Source organism: Puma concolor, chromosome F2 (genome assembly GCF_028749965.1).
Source record: "Puma concolor isolate L17-30 chromosome F2, mPumCon1.1.hap2, whole genome shotgun sequence".
Lineage (NCBI taxonomy): Eukaryota > Metazoa > Chordata > Mammalia > Carnivora > Felidae > Puma > Puma concolor.
In genome coordinates, this window is record NC_141684.1 from 19,408,645 (window position 1) to 19,426,417 (window position 17,773).

At 43.1% G+C, this 17,773-nt stretch overlaps 1 protein-coding gene and 1 long non-coding RNA gene across 3 annotated transcripts in view; one reads left to right on the forward strand and one right to left on the reverse strand.

Moving 5' to 3' along the window:
• The window catches only part of SNTB1 (syntrophin beta 1), a 238,824-nt gene that overhangs the window by 196,779 nt on the left and 24,272 nt on the right, over positions 1–17,773 (forward strand). For both annotated transcript variants that reach the window (XM_025923046.2, XM_086695811.1), the window contains exon 5: positions 5,939–6,078. In XM_025923046.2, the coding sequence (XP_025778831.2) occupies positions 5,939–6,078 (140 nt within the window). The remainder of the gene's footprint in view (positions 1–5,938; positions 6,079–17,773) is intronic.
• On the reverse strand, positions 1,480–13,956 carry LOC147571872 (uncharacterized). The gene is made up of 2 exons (XR_015246936.1): positions 13,848–13,956; positions 1,480–6,254 (listed from the first exon to the last, which is right to left on the reverse strand). It is a non-coding gene; the product is annotated as an uncharacterized LOC147571872 (long non-coding RNA).

A 17,773-nucleotide genomic window follows, 5' to 3' on the forward strand; every position in this document is an offset into this window, starting at 1 on the left:
GGCTTTATTATATATGGCTTATAGAATTCCAGAGCCAGTTTCAGAATTTGGCAGGAGGGAGCAAATTTGAAATTGGGGACTGCGGCTATTGGGAATGTCGACGTATAAAAATGATACCCTCCCTACGTGTCCCGCAGTCAAACCATATTTCTCTTTCCTTATTTTCCTTCAGCGTGCTCTAACACTCTTCCTCATTGTCTTGACATCCACCAAACAGGGTGGATCATTCAGTCTGCTCCCCCACTTTAAGCCACCCATGAATTCGCCACGTGATCCGGGTGCCAGACAATTTGGGAGTTGCGTGAGAGGAGAGCAGCGAGTCCAGGGGAGCTAAGGCCCCTGCAGAGCTCTGTTTCTGAACTTGCCTTCTAGTCCTCTTTCCCATTCTCTGCCTTCTCTTCCTTTCCATCCTGCTCTGCATCCAGGTGTGGGTGTCCCGCCAGGTTCCCGATTGCTGGGTCCTGGGGTTGTTCAGGGCCAGCCAGAAGAAGGCTGCAGGTTGTGACTTTGTACCGTGTTCCCTGTGTTCCTCTGGCTGCATTGAAACTTGTTCCTCTCCTTTTGGTGAACTGCGGGGATCCTTATCTGCCTCTCTGAGAGTTGGTGCAGGGATTAATTACCTAATGTTTGTGAAGCATTTGGAAGTTGATAACTGCTAATTATTATTACCCTGGTATCTGGTCCTTTGTTCTAAGTTCCTAGCAATCTGAAGTGAAAAGGCTTAAAGTAAAAAGTTGCCGAGATAGCCATGATCTCCAAAACAAAAGTTGTGCTTGACCTTCTTCCTCTGTGAACTTGATTTATCCTATTAGTCACTCACCTTGTCTCCAGACCTTCCTCCCTAGCAGGGTAGCTGTGTGAGGTATGTGATGGGGCTGGTTTAACATTTCCAGTATCTGCCATATGGGAAGTGCTTTATATATGTTCTCTCATTTAATCCTCATAAAATATGCACAGGAGGCCACGATCGGCATGTTACACATCAGTGAACAAATGCTTATAGCAGTTCAAATCCCTCAGCTGAGAAGTGGCAAAGCCAGATTTTGAAGACATTGCCGTTTGGCTCCAAAGCCTCTGAGCTGTCCCTGCCACCCCTGTGTTCAAGTAGGAGTTAGAAAATAAGCATGTTAGGAAGAGTGACTTGGCACAAGCAGAGAAAAAAAGACCCATACATTGTTTGTTGCCCCTGTGAACAGAGCCCGCGGAACAAAGGAGATGCATAAAGCAAGGGTCCTAGTAACTAAAGCGGTCCCAGCCTAGTAGCCAGGAATTTTGAACTGAAAAAGATGATCTGATTTTCATGTTGGAGGGGCTGTTAGCAATAACTTTGTCTTAGCTGATTCTCCCACCAGGGAGGACATTAGACCCGTGAAGGCAAGGAATTCTTGCCCAAGTTTACTTACGTCTTTTGTTTGATATTCGTTTATTCTTACTTGATGTGGCGATCAGAATATCTGATATTTTCTTTTAATCAACATATAGTGGACATACAATATTATATTACTTTTAGATGTAGAACATAGTGATTCAACAATTATATAAATTACGAAATGATCACCATGGTGAGTGTAGTTACCGCCAGTCACCATACAAAGTTATTACAATATTATTGGATATATTCCCTATGCTATACTTGAATCCCTGTGACTTGTTTATATTATAGCTGCAAGTTTTTCCCTTTGACTCCTCTCTACCTATTTCACCCATCCTTCCATCCCCCTCTTATCTGACAACCACCAGTCTGTATTTGAATGTTTCTATTCTTTGATGAGTTTTGTCGTATTAGATTCCACATATCAGTGAACTCTTATATTATTTGTCTTTCTCCATATCACTTATTTCACTTATCATATTATGCTCTTTAGGTCCATCCATGTTGTCACCAATGACAAGATCCCATCCCTTTCTATGGCTGAGTAATATTCCATTGTGTAAACACACTACATCTTCTGTATCCATTCATCTGTCAGTGGACACCTAGGCTGCTTCCATATCTTGTATGTTGTAAATAATACTGCAGTAAACATGGGGTGCATGTATTTCTTGGAATTAGAATAGCTAATATTTTTAAAGGTTTGCTTGCTTACTGTATGTAAGACACTTTTCTAAGCACTCAATATGCATTCATTAATTTCATCATTACAGCTTTGCCTAAGCAACAGTATTATTTCTTCTGGAAATACCTGCAAAAAAGGCACTGAAAGGTTTTGGTCAAACTGTCTCTTTGAAAATAATCTTCAGATTTTAGATATTTTAGAGGAAACACGGTCAGCAGTCTTCTAACTGTGTCCCAGTGGTTGCTAGGAACCTCACTCAAAGGTGTGGGTGATGGAAGGATAAAGACATAAAGTCTCAGATCTCAACCAGGCTGGAACCCCATCCAGAACCCCATTTTGTTCCGTGACTTGTGATGTGATCACAATGAATGAATGATGTGATGTGTCCAATGAATTTTAAAAGTTTGAAAGTTCCTCCTGACCTCAATGACGTAGGAAACCTGTCTCCAACAGAGGATTCAGTGACTGTTCCTCCCTCAGGTGTTTTTGATTGAGATAGAATTGACATGTAACATTGCCTGGGTTTAAGATATACAACATGTTCATTTCATACATTTATTTCTACTTCCCTCAGTTGTTAGCAGAGACTTCTTTCCACTCTCTCAAATTCTTCTTGCCATTTTGTCAACATTTTCTCTCATGCTCCACAGAAGTGACCATGGGGACAGGATTCAGTTCACCACAGATGTGCTTCAGAGTAATTTCAGGATTGTGTGTCTGTTTCCGTTTCTTCCCCTTTGCCTTCTTCATGAGAAACATGATCAGTTCTTGAGACACTGATTGCTGCCGCATCTCATGGCAGGAAGCCGGGATCGAGATGGAAGTTGTCACATCTGTTTCAGGAGCCACGTTTTAATAAAATGTAGACGTGTCCCAGAACTGTTGAATTAATGCTGGGGAAAATTTGGGTGCCAGGAAATTTGGATTTATAATGGAAGTTGTCACTGAACAACAGCACAAATACTCCAGCCTGAAGAAAAGTGTTCTTGAAAGGCTTTGCAAATGCGAAGTTCACGTGGCATAAAGTATGGTTTTAGAAACCTGTATTCAACATAACATTTTTCTCCTTGGAAGCCTGTTGTCCTCATGGGCCGATTTCTAGCTTCAAGCATTCAGATAGCATTAAAATGAAAGCTCTGCGCACAGGAACAGTGGAAAACATCCACTCTGAGTATTCTTACAGCACAGTTAACAAATCCATGAAGCACTCTTTAATAAACCATTTTGTGTTTTAGGGCTTTAGAATTATTCATACATATATATACCATTTGACATGTGGGTGAGTTTGTGACTCCACCATTAGAAATTTCTGTATTTTACTGTTGGCATTCACTGGTAAGGTTTATTTTTGCAAACTTAATATTGTTCTTGAAGAATGATGCTTAGTTGTATTCACATTTAAATGGTTCCAGTCAAAGTTAATGGATCAGATCTGACTAGGTAAGGAAGATAGGCACTTTGGGGAGGATCATTTGTAGCTTTTCCAGTCCTATTTAATGAACTGGAAAAGTAATTTGCTAAGTTTAATGTAGAGGCTGGAAAAAATTTACTCCAAACTCCCAAACACTTTATGCTTTGAGACTATAGTGTGGTCACCTTGCGGGTTACTAATACCTTGTTTTCTGTATCAGTTCATTTTGATCTCTTAAAGGTGCTATTGTTGTTGGAAAAAGCAATAGGCTAACCCTGGATATTTTTTTTTATATATGTATGAAATGCATAATGGGAGAAATATGCCAGGTAGTCATTCACATTCTAGTCTAAATAGCTTTTTGAGGATTTCTTCCTTCTTGAAAGGGAGATTTTATTTGGAATTGCTGTAAGGGGTGCATGATCATTTTGTAATGAATTCTTCCTGGGACAACTTTGGAATGGATGGGAAAAGAATGAATTGAAATTGTTAACACCAAGGATATTCTTGGCTTGCCTTATAATTTTTTTCAAGGAAAACCAGTACTTTGTCATACTGTTGTCTTTCCAATGAATACCTTTTTGACAAGTTTAGAATTCAGTGAGTCTGCTACAATTTTCCCACCCTAAATTTCGCTGGAGGGTCTTACCATCTGCCAGATATTATGCTAAGCACATTATGTACACTGTCTCATTTATCTTAAAAAAAATTCTTTTAAAGTAGGTTCCTCACCCAATTTGGGGTTTGAATTTACAATTCTGGGACTAAGACTTGCATGCTCTACTGACTGAACCAGCGAGGTGCCCTGTGCACAGTCTCATTTAGTCTCCACTGTAGCATTATGAGGTATATGCCACTTAACAGGCTCTAAATGATGCTTATGGTGCACTGTGATCAGCATTTTAGACATTTTAACCCAATCTTCACAATAATCCTCTGGTATAGGTCCTATTATTTCCCCATTTTACAGATACAGAAACAGATACAAAGAGATTTGCTGACTTGCCCAAGATCCCACAGCTGGTGAATTGAGGAGCTGTAATTTATGTTCAGGCGCTCTAGCTCCAGAGAAAACACTCTTAACCATTGTCTGTGCAATTTTATCAGTAAGGAAATAGACGCATAGGGAATAATAACTTGCCCAAAGTCACAGGGGCAATAAATAATGGAGCAGGGACTCAGAGTCAAGCAGCCCATAAAAGTACATGACCTACAAAGCTCACCCCTTCCACAATCTTGCCCACCTTCTCTACTGTGATCATTCAATCTTAAAGCCACTTCAATACAGATGTCATTGTGGCACTTACAAAAAGGTAACGATAAAAATAGAAAGGGAAGAAATTAGTTTTATCATTTATTTATCTTACTGCCTCATTTAATTTTGAATAGATTTTGGATTATGGTTTATTATGAAAGGGTTGAATCTTCACTGAATTACCAGTGTCAAAGAAAACCTTAACCTCATCTAGAGCACTGGTTCTTAATCCTTAATGAGCATACGTGTCACCCGAAGATCTTGTTAAAATGCAGATTTTGATTCTGTTGGTCTAAGATGAGCCTGGAACTCTGCATTTCTTGCGAGCTCTCATGTGATGCTGATGCTACTGGAACATGATCCATGCTTTGAGTACCAAGGCTAGCACACTGAGTTGTTCCAAACTGAGCATCAAGATGTATCCCAAGACCCAACGTTTAAATTGGAAGGGGGGAATTTTCACAGATGAAAGAACACATGCAGAATTGGGAATGATCAACACATCATCATATCACACATCAGCACATCAGAGTTTGGGCAGAGAGGGGTGGCTCGTGGGATAAGACCTGAGCTAACTGACTCTCGGGATTGGAAGGGACCTTAAGGGTCACCTGGTCCAAACATCCAACTGATGTTTTAATCCTCTCGTATCCCTGCCAGGTCATTTCATCCCTCTGGGTTAAGGAACTTTCTGTGCTGAGTGGAACTAAGAGAATTTTAAGATGGTGCCCGAATCACAGAAACAGTCAAAGCGAAAGGCTGTGATGTCTCCTACCTCTCCAGACAGACATTTGCCTCCATAATACATTTTCAGAGCCTTTGGATATTCTTCAAAAGCTTTCAAACCTTACCATCTTATAATAAAAACAATGTACTCTACCAGCGAGCCATCTGGGCGTGCTTATTCCCCCAAGCATCTGCATGCCACTATGAAATAATGATTTCAGTGCTGACTGGCAGGTGAGAAACAGAGACAGATGTCTGACAGTTGGGCTGCTTCTTGGCTGCACTGACGACACATACCGGGGCCCTTGAGAAACACAGTTTCGAGGATCAAGAGTCCTGCGGCCGTGAATGGTTTCTTCTCATTTGGATTTCACAACCTGAACTAAGGACTCCTACCGTTGGGTCTTCTGATTGGGGGGATGCCAGCTTCTCCTTTCTAGTCACTCTTCCTTCACCTGTTGTTTGACGATGCCCTGCTTTCCATTTCAGGTGCCCGGGGAGAGTGAGAAACAGTGGAAGCCGGCCCTGGTCGTACTGACCGAGAAGGACCTTTTAATCTATGACAGCATGCCACGGAGGAAGGAAGCCTGGTTCAGCCCAGTTCACACGTACCCTCTTCTTGCCACCAGGTAGCCATGACCTTGTCTTTGAATCTGATGTGTTTGCAGCTTGAAGCTTTTCTAGTCAATTACAATGATTTCAACACGTTGTATTCCTGCTTCCTGTTGCATCAGGAACTGAGGGCTCCTGCAGAGTAGAGCCGCACGTTTTTATCCAGTAGATTGATTATCGTTTATGGCCAAACCTGGGGCAACACAGAGACAAAGAACAAACTGCTTTATCCATCCTGAAGGAGCAATGACATCTGTGAGAAGGTCCCAGCCTAGTCACCTTCCTGGGGGGTCTCCACCCCATTCTTTTTGAGGTGAACTGTGCACATGTGTTTACAATCTTGAAGTTTAGGGAGAATCATCCTTCGCTCGGTGGCACAGAGATTGTCATGGGATGTCCTGTTGTGCTTTTTAAAGTTTTCTCGGCATGACAGACCCCATAGCAAGTTCTTCCTCAGTAGTATGGTGCTTCCTATGCATGTGGGGCTGCTAGGCGTGTGTCTGTCTCTTAGGACCTTCCGTGCACAGCTATTGTTCATGTGACCTTTTTTTTACATTTATTTTTTATTATTTTTGAGAGACAAAGACAGATCATGAGCAAGGGAGGGGCAAAGACAAAGGGAGACACAGAATCTGAAGCAGGCTTCAGGCTCTGAGCTGTCAGCGCAGAGCCCGATGCGGGGCTCGAACCCATGAACCGCTAGATCGTGACCTGACGAAGTCAGATGCTTAACCGACTGAGCCACCCAGGTGCCCCAATGTGAAATTTTTTTAAAGTTTATTTATTTTTTTATAGTTCATCACCTAAGAATGTTTTTTACATTTTTAAATGGTTTTTTTATTTATTTTTATTTATTTTATTTATTTTTTTTTTAATTTTTTTAACGTTTATTTATTTTTGAGACAGAGAGAGACAGAGCATGAATGGGGGAGGGTCAGAGAGAGAGGGAGACACAGAATCTGAAACAGGCTCCAGGCTCTGAGCAGTCAGCACAGAGCGTGATGCAGGGCTTGAACTCACTGACCGCGAGATCATGACCTGAGCCAAAGTCGGACGCTAAACAGACTGAGCCACCCAGGCGCCCCTTAAATGGTTTTTTAAAAGCAAAAGAACACAAATATTTCATGACATGTGAAAATTATGTAAAATTCAAGTTTCCAAGTCCATAAATACGGTGGTACTGGAACACACAGAAAAAAATTTTTTTAATAAAGTTTATTTATTTATTTTTGCGCACAGGAGGGGCAGAGAGAGAGGGAGAGAGAGAATTGCAGGCAGGCTCCACGCTGTCCGTGCAGAGCCCAACACAGGGCTTGATCTCATCAACCATGAGATCATGACTTCAGCTGAAAGTAAGAGACGAACACTTAACCGACTAAGACACCAGGTGCCCCTGTCCATGTGACATATTATCTTAATGCATCAGGTGTTTATCCCTTTGTTGAAAGTCTGTATCCTGAGCACAAAAGCACATCAAACCTGAGTCTTGCCTTCAAGTAGTTGACAACTCCCAGACCTGGTGCCTGTTGCCAGCTCTTTCTGTATGTGCTTTGTGATAATGGACACAGTTTTCATCACTCCTATACCTCTCTTTCTTTATCTAGAAGGTAAGTATGCTAACCTAATGTTTACGGCTTCCCTGGTATAGTGCCTGGGCAATATTGGGCCGTAAAATGTCTGCTGAATGAATTATTGAACAAGGTGGGACAAATTCTGAAAAGAGTTTGGTCCAACAGACAAAGAGCATAGTGGACTGAGGTTTTAGGAGCATCTGTTCTGAGCAAGAGATACATACAAGATGGGTTCTCCATTCTCAAGGGACTGAGGTGCCAAACAGGTTATAGCCCAGGCTCAGGTGCAGGGAAGAGAAGGAGACCCAGGGGCAGAACAAGAGGGGACAGAAGATTAAAATGGCATTGGTGAATGGGGCTGAAACTCCTTAAAAGCCCTTTTTCTTCCACTTATGGTGATTATGGAGAGCAGCATGTATGGCCTGAAGAAGGTGATCATCGGCCCCAGAGGTGAATAGAGGAGGCCTTCGTGGACCAGGGACCAAGCCTAGATCACTTAGATATTAATAAATAAAATAAAATAGTAATTTAATTTTTGAGTATCCTAAGCCTCAAAATCTTTGGTAGGATAGCTATTAAAGTATTATTGATATTTACAAAAAACCTCAATAATCAGAACCCAAACATCCTAAAATGTTCCTGTTCCAATGGAGATTTCAGGCTGTGTCTTGGGATCCATTTAAATTCACTTTTCCACAGTTTACGTCCTCAGACCTCACCCATGGGCACTGATGTTCAGATTCTGAGGCATTCTCACAACTAGAACCAAAGAAAGATTAGACGATAGTCTCTGTATTCCAGATTCTAAGAAGAGAAGTTGGATTCATCCTCTTAGAATGATTTTCAGGAAAGGGACGGCTGGGTAGCTCAGTGGGTTAATAATGTGTTTGACTCTTGATTTTAGCTCAGGCCATGATCTCACAGTTTGGGAGATCCAGCCCCACATTGGGCTCTGCACTGGCAGTGCTGAGCCTGCTTGGGATTCTCTCTCTTCCTCTCTCTCTGCCCCTCCCCTCCCATCTCTCAAAATAAATAAACTAAAAAAAATAATGATTTTCAGGAACAAAAGTTTAAGTAAAATTTCTAGGTAACTCTCAGGCAAATTGGAAGTAAAACTTGCCCTAATTCATAGCTTTCTTCTCATAGTTTGAAGGCATTCTGATTAATGGAGGCTGCTTTTTTTTATTGTTTATTTTTTAAAGATTTTTTTAAATGTTTATTTATTATTTTTGAGAGAGAGAGAGAGAGAGAAAGAGCATGAGTGGGGGAGGGGCAGAGAGAGAGGGAGACACAGAATCTGAAGCAGACTCCAGGCTCTGAGCTGTCAGCACAGAGCCCGATGAGGGACTCGAACTCACGGACTGCAAGATCATGACCTGAGCCGAAGTCAGACACTTAATCAACTGAGGCACCCAGGCGCCCCCGGAGGCCGCTTTTTTATTCATGCATGTGTGCATTCAGGATTTTAAAAATTCAGTTCCTCAGTCACACTAATACATTTCAGGCCCTCAGCAGTTGTGGCTGGTGGCTACTATTTTGGACAGCACAAATTAACATCTCCGTCATTATAGAAAGTTGTATTGGACAGCACCGCCCTAGAGCATAAATGACCAGCTCAGAATCTGTCCCTGTTCGGGCAAGTGACTGGACTGGCACACGCCCAACGGCAGTGCGTCAAAAGCACAGGCTGCCCCAGGGGAGGTCATCTTGCAGGCTCTTCAGGCCACCAGCGGCTCAGGGGGCTGGGTGCACAGGCACAGGGACTGGCATCTGGGTAGGTTTGGGTGGGGCCCCAGGAATACCCATTACAGGCTCATAAGCCACGTCTGGGTTGTGAGCAACGTGCATGCGTGGCCTACATCCGCTACGGAAATCGAAAATGGAAACCCTTTCAGTGCAAACTGTGCTCATTTAGAACAGAAGACGCAGCATCGTGACCTCAGCGCCTACCATGTAAACATAAAAGAGAGCAGTGGCAATGGTTGACCTCCCAGTTAACTGCCTCCTCTTTCCCAAATTAGCCAGCCTCACTACTGACCTGCTGAAGAAAAGTGTGTTATCGCATGTGTGTATTAGCCCTAGGAGCAATGATCAAATTAGGCTCATAATCATGCCCTTGGTCTCCAGCTGGTAGTCTGTTTGGCAGAGGATGTTCAAGATGTGAAGGCGGGCCTGGCTGTTCATTCTTAGCTCATCCCCTCAAGCTAGAGTTTCCGTCTTAGTTTTCCTCCTGCCGGAAGAGTGCTTCGCCTGGGCTAATCATGTCCCCTCCCTCTTTGAGAGTCCTCTCATCTGTTAAATGCATCTGTTAAATGCTGCTGTCTCTCCAAAGCCTAGCAGAGATAGACTTTGAGAAAATAGGTTTCTAACGGACCCTTTGGCTGGTGGGGCGGCCGCCATGGTTTGCGTGCCTTGGATAGGATCGTCTTCCCTCCGCAGCCCTGTGGATGTTCCTAGAGAAGGACTTTTGGAAAGCAGACAGAAACAAAAACAAAAACAAAACAAACAAACAAACAAACAAACAAAAAAACACAAGGAAAACCACCCGTCCCATCCCTGGAATCACGTGATCACACTGAGGGGTCGCAGCCCTTGAGTGGCTCCAGGCTATGGAGCAGGGTTTACCTCAGCTGAAGACAGAAACCATTCTATCCTTGCAGACCGAGCTGGCTCTTGGAGATGGGAGGCTGGGCTGGCAGGGAAATCACTGCCGGAAGAGGTAGAAGTCAAAGGGAAACTCTGGATCCTTCCGTTACAGAAGTTACCCCAGTGCTTCCGTTAGCTGCTTCCCTAGCCACATAGCTAAGCTCATAAAGTGACGTATTTACTTTGTTTATTCCATAGTCACATATGACAGCGTGTCCCTTCTTTTTTATTGAATTCTTTTAATGTTTATTTGTTTTTGAGCGAGAGAGGCAGAGTGTGAGTGGGGGAGGGTCAGGGAGAGAGGGAGACACAGAATCTGGAACAGGCTCCAGGCTCCCAGCCGTCAGCACAGAGTGGGACTCACAGACCAGTAGATCATGACCTGAGCCGAAGCTGGACGCTTAACCAGCTGAACCACCCAGTGCCCCCAGAGTGTGTCCTTTATATATGAGCGTTTGGGCACGTAGCCTGTCTAGTAGCATAACTTATCTCTGAGTGCAGTTTTCTGAAGGAGACTCCTGTCTTTTTAAAACCTTTTATTAAGGGGGGCGCCTGGGTGGCGCAGTCGGTTAAGCGTCCGACTTCAATCAGGTCACGATCTCACGGTCCGTGAGTTCGAGCCCCGCGTTGGGCTCTGGGCTGATGGCTCAGAGCCTGGAGCCTGTTTCCGATTCTGTGTCTCCCTCTCTCTCTGCCCCTCGCCCGTTCATGCTCTGTCTCTCTCTGTCCCAAAAATAAATAAACGTTGAAAAAAAAAATTAATTAAAAAAAAAAATAAATAAATAAAACCTTTTATTAAGGTGTGATTTATAAGCAGTATATACACAAATCTTAAATGTGCAGTTCAATTAATTTTTATTTATGAATACAGAGCCACGGTGTCTAAAGTTTTACTATAGGGTGTCTACTAATGAATCATCTTTGTGTCTTTTTTTTCTAACGAATCATCTTGAGTGATATTATCAAGAAGACCAAGGTAGGACTATTTGCACATAGACCCAGGCAGTAATCAACTGGTGGCTGAGCTTTGGTGTTTACATGGATTTTATCCTATCTGGCAAAACTTCCAATTTGAGAATCACCTGGCTGTTTGGAGGTGATTCTTAACAGAGGCCAGTCTTGAGGACGCTGCCCTGGAGATTCTAGGTTCCAGAGTCAGGAGTATGTGTTTTCAACAAGCATCTGGCAGGTGTGGTCCTCAGGATGACCACATTTAACCCCCACAACCCTGGAAGGGTTAGACTTTATTCCTGTTTCACAGATAAGTAAAACGGAGGAACTAAGAGGTTAAGGAGCTCACCCTCAGTCATACAGCCAGTAAGAGATACACCTGGGATTCTGATTCTGCGTGCACCTTTTTAACCCCTGTTCTCTGCACACTCCCCAAAAAAGCACGTTCCTATTCCCTGGAGTTTTAGTGGCTCTTTGTGCCAAGCATGTCACATAAATCTTTCCTTAGCTTTCCTGACAACTCAATCACGCTGTAGGTAGCCACTCAGATCACACGACAGAGTGAGGACAGGGCTCTGTATGCCATCAGAGACCTAAAGTTTCTACCCGTGGCTTAGACTGGGGGTTCTCAGAATGGGGTCCTCAGACCAGCAGCATGAGCACCCCCTGGGAACTTAGACACGCGGACTCTCCACCCCACTCCAGACCGATGGAATCAGACACTGGAGGTAGGGTCCGCAGCCCGTCTTTGAGTTAACCAGCCAGCCCCCCGGGGGCTTCTGATGCAGGCTACAGTTGGAGAACCTCCGATTTGGAAGACCATGCTCTGGTGCCTCTCATACTCCCAGGGTTCACAATCAGAGGGACACTTCACGGCAGGGACGTGCATCTTTCTTCCCGGTGGTTCGTCAGAAGTCTTATGTTGCCTTATGTTGTGGTGACCACCAAAGAATTAGTTCGAGGGCTGTCCTGGGTCTAGTGCTCACAGAGTCATCAGAAGCTCCCAAAATGTGCTGTGTGGTGCCCTGCTTTTTCACTTAACATGGTCCCATAGGCATTTTCCACTGAGACTTTGCACTCTACCTTAGCTTCAATGTAGTGACTACATAGTGTTCCGTTGCATGGATGCTCTGGGGAATCCCCTGGGGCAGGTCTGGGGCACAGATTCTGGAAATTTATGGCACACCTCCAAATTCCAGCTACTTACCAGCTTTGGAAACTTGGGCAAGTTTTGTGATCTCTTATTGCCTCTTGTCCCACATCTGTAATGTGAATAGTATCTCTACCTACCTGATAAGGAGACATGGTAAGTGCTAAATAATTCGGTTATTATTACTTATTTACCTTTTCTGTATTTTGGAGTTTAATAAGTATATTTGCCACATTTTAAAAGCAGCTTCAGGGCGCCTGGGTGGCATCCAACTCTTGATTTTGGCTCAGGTCACGGTCTCACGGTTTGTGGAATCGAGCCCCACAACGGGCTCTGCTCGGAGAGCATGGAGACTGCTTAGCATTCTCTCTCTCTCTCTCTCTCTCTCTCTCTCTCTCTCTGCCTCTCTCTCCAAAATAAATAAATAAACTTAAAAAAAAAACAAAATTTCATCACACTGGAAATCCATAGGTCATCATTATAGAACCATCTAAGAAATCTTTTCAAACCCATCCTGTTAGCAAAAACATAAAAATAAAAATAAAGCAAACAAAAAGCCTGAAAAACCATCTCCTTAAAAAATAAAAACAACAATCTACTCCTGAAATCATTGTTGCACTAAATGCTAACTAATTTGGATATAAATTTTTTAAAAATTAAGTTAAATTAAAAAAAAATAAAAATAAATAAATAAATAAATCTCAAAAAAAAAAATGAAAGAAAGAACTTGGGGGAGTTGACAACTAGGGGGTTCTGTTTTGGTCTTAAAAGTAGGAGGCAAAGTCGTCTGCTGCAAATTGGGTGGGCAGGATGCTTGAAGACAGCAAGGCATTACTTCTATTCAAAACATCGTGTATGAGATTCCAAAGACTCTCTGATGAAGATTTTAATCAGAGTTGGAAATAGTAGGGAATATATCCTCATAGCTCCTCCTTCTCTTTTGCAAAAAACATGAGCCCAGACTCTCTAGATAGATCCCTACCTTAGATTTTGGGTATGGGGTTTCCTCTGTGGAGGGGAATGGAAAAAGGTGGTATATAGAGGAGTAAAGGATGAGAGCAAAATCATGAATGGGTGTTGAATTCTATTTTTTCGGATACACACTGAGATGATTATGCAGTTTTGAATTACATTAATAAAGTTTCTCACGTGGAGCCAAAAATAAATAAATAAATAAATTAATTAATTAATTAATTAAAAACAACAACTTTATTTACTGGTGGAGAGGAAAGATCACAGTATTGGATTTGACACCCGGGTTCATACTCTGGGTTTGCCCAGTCAGACCCCAGTTTACAGGCTGTGTGATCTTAAGCAAATCATGTCACCTCTCTGATCCTGTTTCCTCCCCCTGAACACTAGGATCCTAATGTCTGCTGCAGAGTGATTATGAAAATGAAAGTATGGCAGTGTCAGTCAGCTGGGGCTGCCGCAACAAAATACCACTGCCTGGATAACAGATAATTACCTTCTCACAGTTCCAGAGGCTGGAAGTCAAAGACAGTGTCAGTGTGGTTGGTTTCTGGTGAGAGCCCTCTGCTTGGTCTGTGGGTGGCTGCCATCTTGCTGTGTGCTCACGTGACCTCTTTGAGTGCCTGCGGGGGGGGGGGGGGGGGAGAGAATGCTGGAGCCATCTGGTGTCAAACCGCCAGAGCAGGGCCACAGCCTTAGGACCTCATTTAACCTCAATGTCCTCCTCGTTGGCCCTGTCTCTACATATAGGTGGCATTGAGGGTTAGGTCTTCAACATATGAATTGAGGGGGTGAGGGTGGGGCAGGAGTCAATCTTGAGCCTTGACAGGACAGCCTCATTTAGCAGAACACTGGCCCACAGCAACTGGGCAACTGGGCAACTGGGCAACGGCCTGTGCCCCTCCCTTTGCCTTAGCCTTGCGAGGCAGTACTATTCAGAATGTCAGAGACAGTCTTTTCTCTTGCACAAGAACTGGCCAGGGCCAGAGCCAGTAGGAAACAGGGTTCTTTTAAAATCGAGTTACTTCCTCAGACAGTTCATAGTTGATTTGTTGATTTGTTTAGGGTTATTTTTTGTTACTTTTTTGTCGTTTCTTCCTTTCTTTCCCTTTTTCTTTCTTTCTTTCTTTCTTTCTTTCTTTCTTTCTTTCTTTCTTTCTTCTTTTCTTTCTTCTTTCTTTTCTTTCTTTCTTTCTTTCTTTCTTTCTTTCTTTCTTTCTTTCTTTCTTTCTTTCTTTCTTTCTTTCTTTCTTTCTTTCTTCCTAACTTCCTTCCTTCCTTCCTTCCTTCCTTCCTTCCTTCCTTCCTTCCTCCCTTTTTTTTTTTTGGAGTCCCGGGCACATTTAATTTATATTTTTCTGGAAGATGAAAATTTGGTTGTGTTTCATAGCAGTGGCATCAGAAATGCCCACAGCACGTTCTTGGTTCGACCACCATGCAGGGAAGTTTATAAGCCGTTGCTTCTCCTGCTGACAAACGTCGATGGTGCCTACGTGCATCCGCGTTGCAATTTATAGCGGTGCACTCAGGAACTTTTCAAACACGTTGTAATATTAGCTGTTCTCATCCCTCAGCTTTTCTGAGTCCTTGGGAAAACTTTTTTTTTTTTTTTTTTTTGCTTAGCCAAAGCTTACTTGATGTCGCTGAACATGAAGAAAAAAAGGTACTCTTGCCCATATGGAGGATGTATGTTGGTTTTTTCTTTTTTTGTCACTGTCATCATAATTGGCAAGTGTGACAGGCCTACAGGGAGAGAGGATTAAGGTGGCAGTATTTCTGGAATTCTAGAGGAGATTTAACCCAGAAATTCTGCACACCCAGTTCCAGTGGTTGGCAAAAGATTGGGAAGCACAGAGCTTGCAAAAGTAATGAGGCTCTGAGCCCAGCTGTCCCACCTGTGGGCCCGACAGAAGGGGTGGGGTCTCTGGGGAAGAGGAACTGATGAATTGCACTTTGCTCCCCTGATGCCACTTGGGAGCCAAAGGCACTGGCACTTGTATCAAACATGTTGGGTAATCCTTGGTGTCTAAGGAACTAACCTGTTTTCTCAGTGCTAAAAGGAATTGCTGCCTCAGGCCAGCCTCAGAAATTTTAGGAATGCTTTCCACTGGGGAAGTTTGGCCAGTCGCATTTGTCAAACATTCAACTACAATCAGCTTGTGGTTTTCACACTAAGCGTGGGAGGCTTCTTCACTCTTAGGGAATGTGAGCCTGTGCCATAGGCATACCCTAGGGCAGCATAAGAGGATCTGCATGCCCATGGAACCACACTCTGTCAGCCTGAGAAGAGTGGAGTTGGCCTTCACACCCATTCTTCCCGTTTGTGTGAACCATACCTGGTGTTCACACTAATGGCCAGCCTCCTTCCTGCCCTCCTTCCTGTTAATCCAGAAGCTCCTCAGAGTTGGGTGGGAGATAAGCAGAGTGAGGGGGTCCAGGGACTTTGGAGTCAGACAAGGAGTTGACCCCGAGACCTCTACTTGCCATGTGATCTTGGGCAAAATATCAATTTCTCCGAATCCAAGCCTCATCTCTGTGAAGGGCAGTAGTATCTTCTGCTTCATTCAGCTATTGATAGGAACTATTAAGACAGTAAATGTAAGTGTTTAACATATGACTGAGACATAATAAGTGATTGATAAATGTTAGCAATTGTTAATATTGAAAAAATTAATTGAAATTGATGTATGAACAACTGATAAGTAAGTAGACATATTTGATTCCACATGTAATACTGCATTTATCAGGGACTCGTAGTGTCTTAGATCAAAGTTGTTGAGATATAAGGACTGGGCTAAGAGTTTGTTGCTTTAATTTGTAGGGAGGGGGAAGTGAGAGATGGAACGGGGAGACTGGAACCCCTCAACTCACACCAGAAAGCTAGTCCTTTTTTTTTTTTTTTTGGAGAGAGAGAAAGAATGAGCGGAGAAGAAGCAGAGAGGGAGAGAGAATCCCAAGCAGGAGCAGCTCCACAACCTGAGATCTCACAACCTGAGATCATGACCTCAGTCCAAATCAAAAGCTGGACACTTAACTGACTGAGGCACCCAGGTGCAACACTGCAGGAAGGTAGCCTATTGATGGCTTCTTCCTTGGGGCAAGAATGTCCAGTTCAGTTTAAGAAATGTTTCACAGTCTCCTGTTAGGGGCCAACATTGTACCAAGGGCTGATGGTTGGGGAATTATAAAAAAAAAAGAAAGGAAGGAAGGAAGGAAGGAAGGAAGGAAGGAAGGAAGGAAGGAAGGGAGGGAGGGAGGAAGGAAGGAAGGAAGGAAGGAAGGAAGGAAGGAAGGAAGGGAGGAAGGAAGGAAGGAAGGAAGGAAGAAAAATATGAGAGATAAAAGCCAAGTGTTATAAAAGCTAATTTTTCAGGTTATTCACCGATGGTTTTATTTTCCCAGCAAAATAGGACAGATTTTAATTGTCATTACTTTCCATGGAGAAGTTCTTGAAGATCTTTTTAGTATACCTATTGTATACATATTGTGATATATGTTGAACTAATTAAAACACAGATGGGATAAGGGAATGTGGAAGAGATAACCAGAAAACTCAAAGAATATATTTAAAACTTAAAGTTCTAATATTGCGGGGCGCCTGGGTGACGCAGTCGGTTAAGCGTCCGACTTCAGCCAGGTCACGATCTCGCGGTCCGTGAGTTCGAGCCCCGCGTCAGGCTCTGGGCTGATGGCTCGGAGCCTGGAGCCTGTTTCCGATTCTGTGTCTCCCTCTCTCTCTGCCCCTCCCCCGTTCATGCTCTGTCTCTCTCTGTCCCAAAAATAAATAAACGTTGAAGAAAAAAAAAAAGAAAAAAGAAAGAAAAAAAGGAAAAAAAGAAGAAAAGAAGAAGAAAAAAAAAAGTTCTAATATTGCTAAGGGTTAAAAAAAAAAGAAAGACTATGAACTTGAAAGGAAGACTTTCCAAGACATTAGGCTATCATATGTGAGAACATTCATCAGACTGTAAGCCTTGTTCATCTCTGGAGATGGCAGGTGCGTGGGGGTGAATTAAATCTGTGGGTGACCTGAAGAGTTCATTATTCTCTCTCTCTCTCTCTCTTTTAAATATAATTTATTGTCAATTTGGCTAACATACAGTGTATACAGTATGCGCTTGGTTTTGGGGGTGTATTCCCGTGAGTCATCACTTGTATACGACACCCAGTGCTCATCCCAATAAGTGCCCTCCTCGATGCCCATCACCCATTTTCTCCTCTCCCCTCTGTGCCTCCCCATCAACCCTCAGTTTGTTCTTTGTATTTAAAAGTCTCTTATGGTTTGCCTCCCTCTCTTTAATTTCCTTTCTATCTACAGTTGACACGCTGGAGTTTGGCCCCTTTTCCTGGTATAGTGGAAAGTTTATAGACTTTATAGTCATGTGGGTTCCTATTCTGGACACTCACCTGGCCAGCTACCACTTT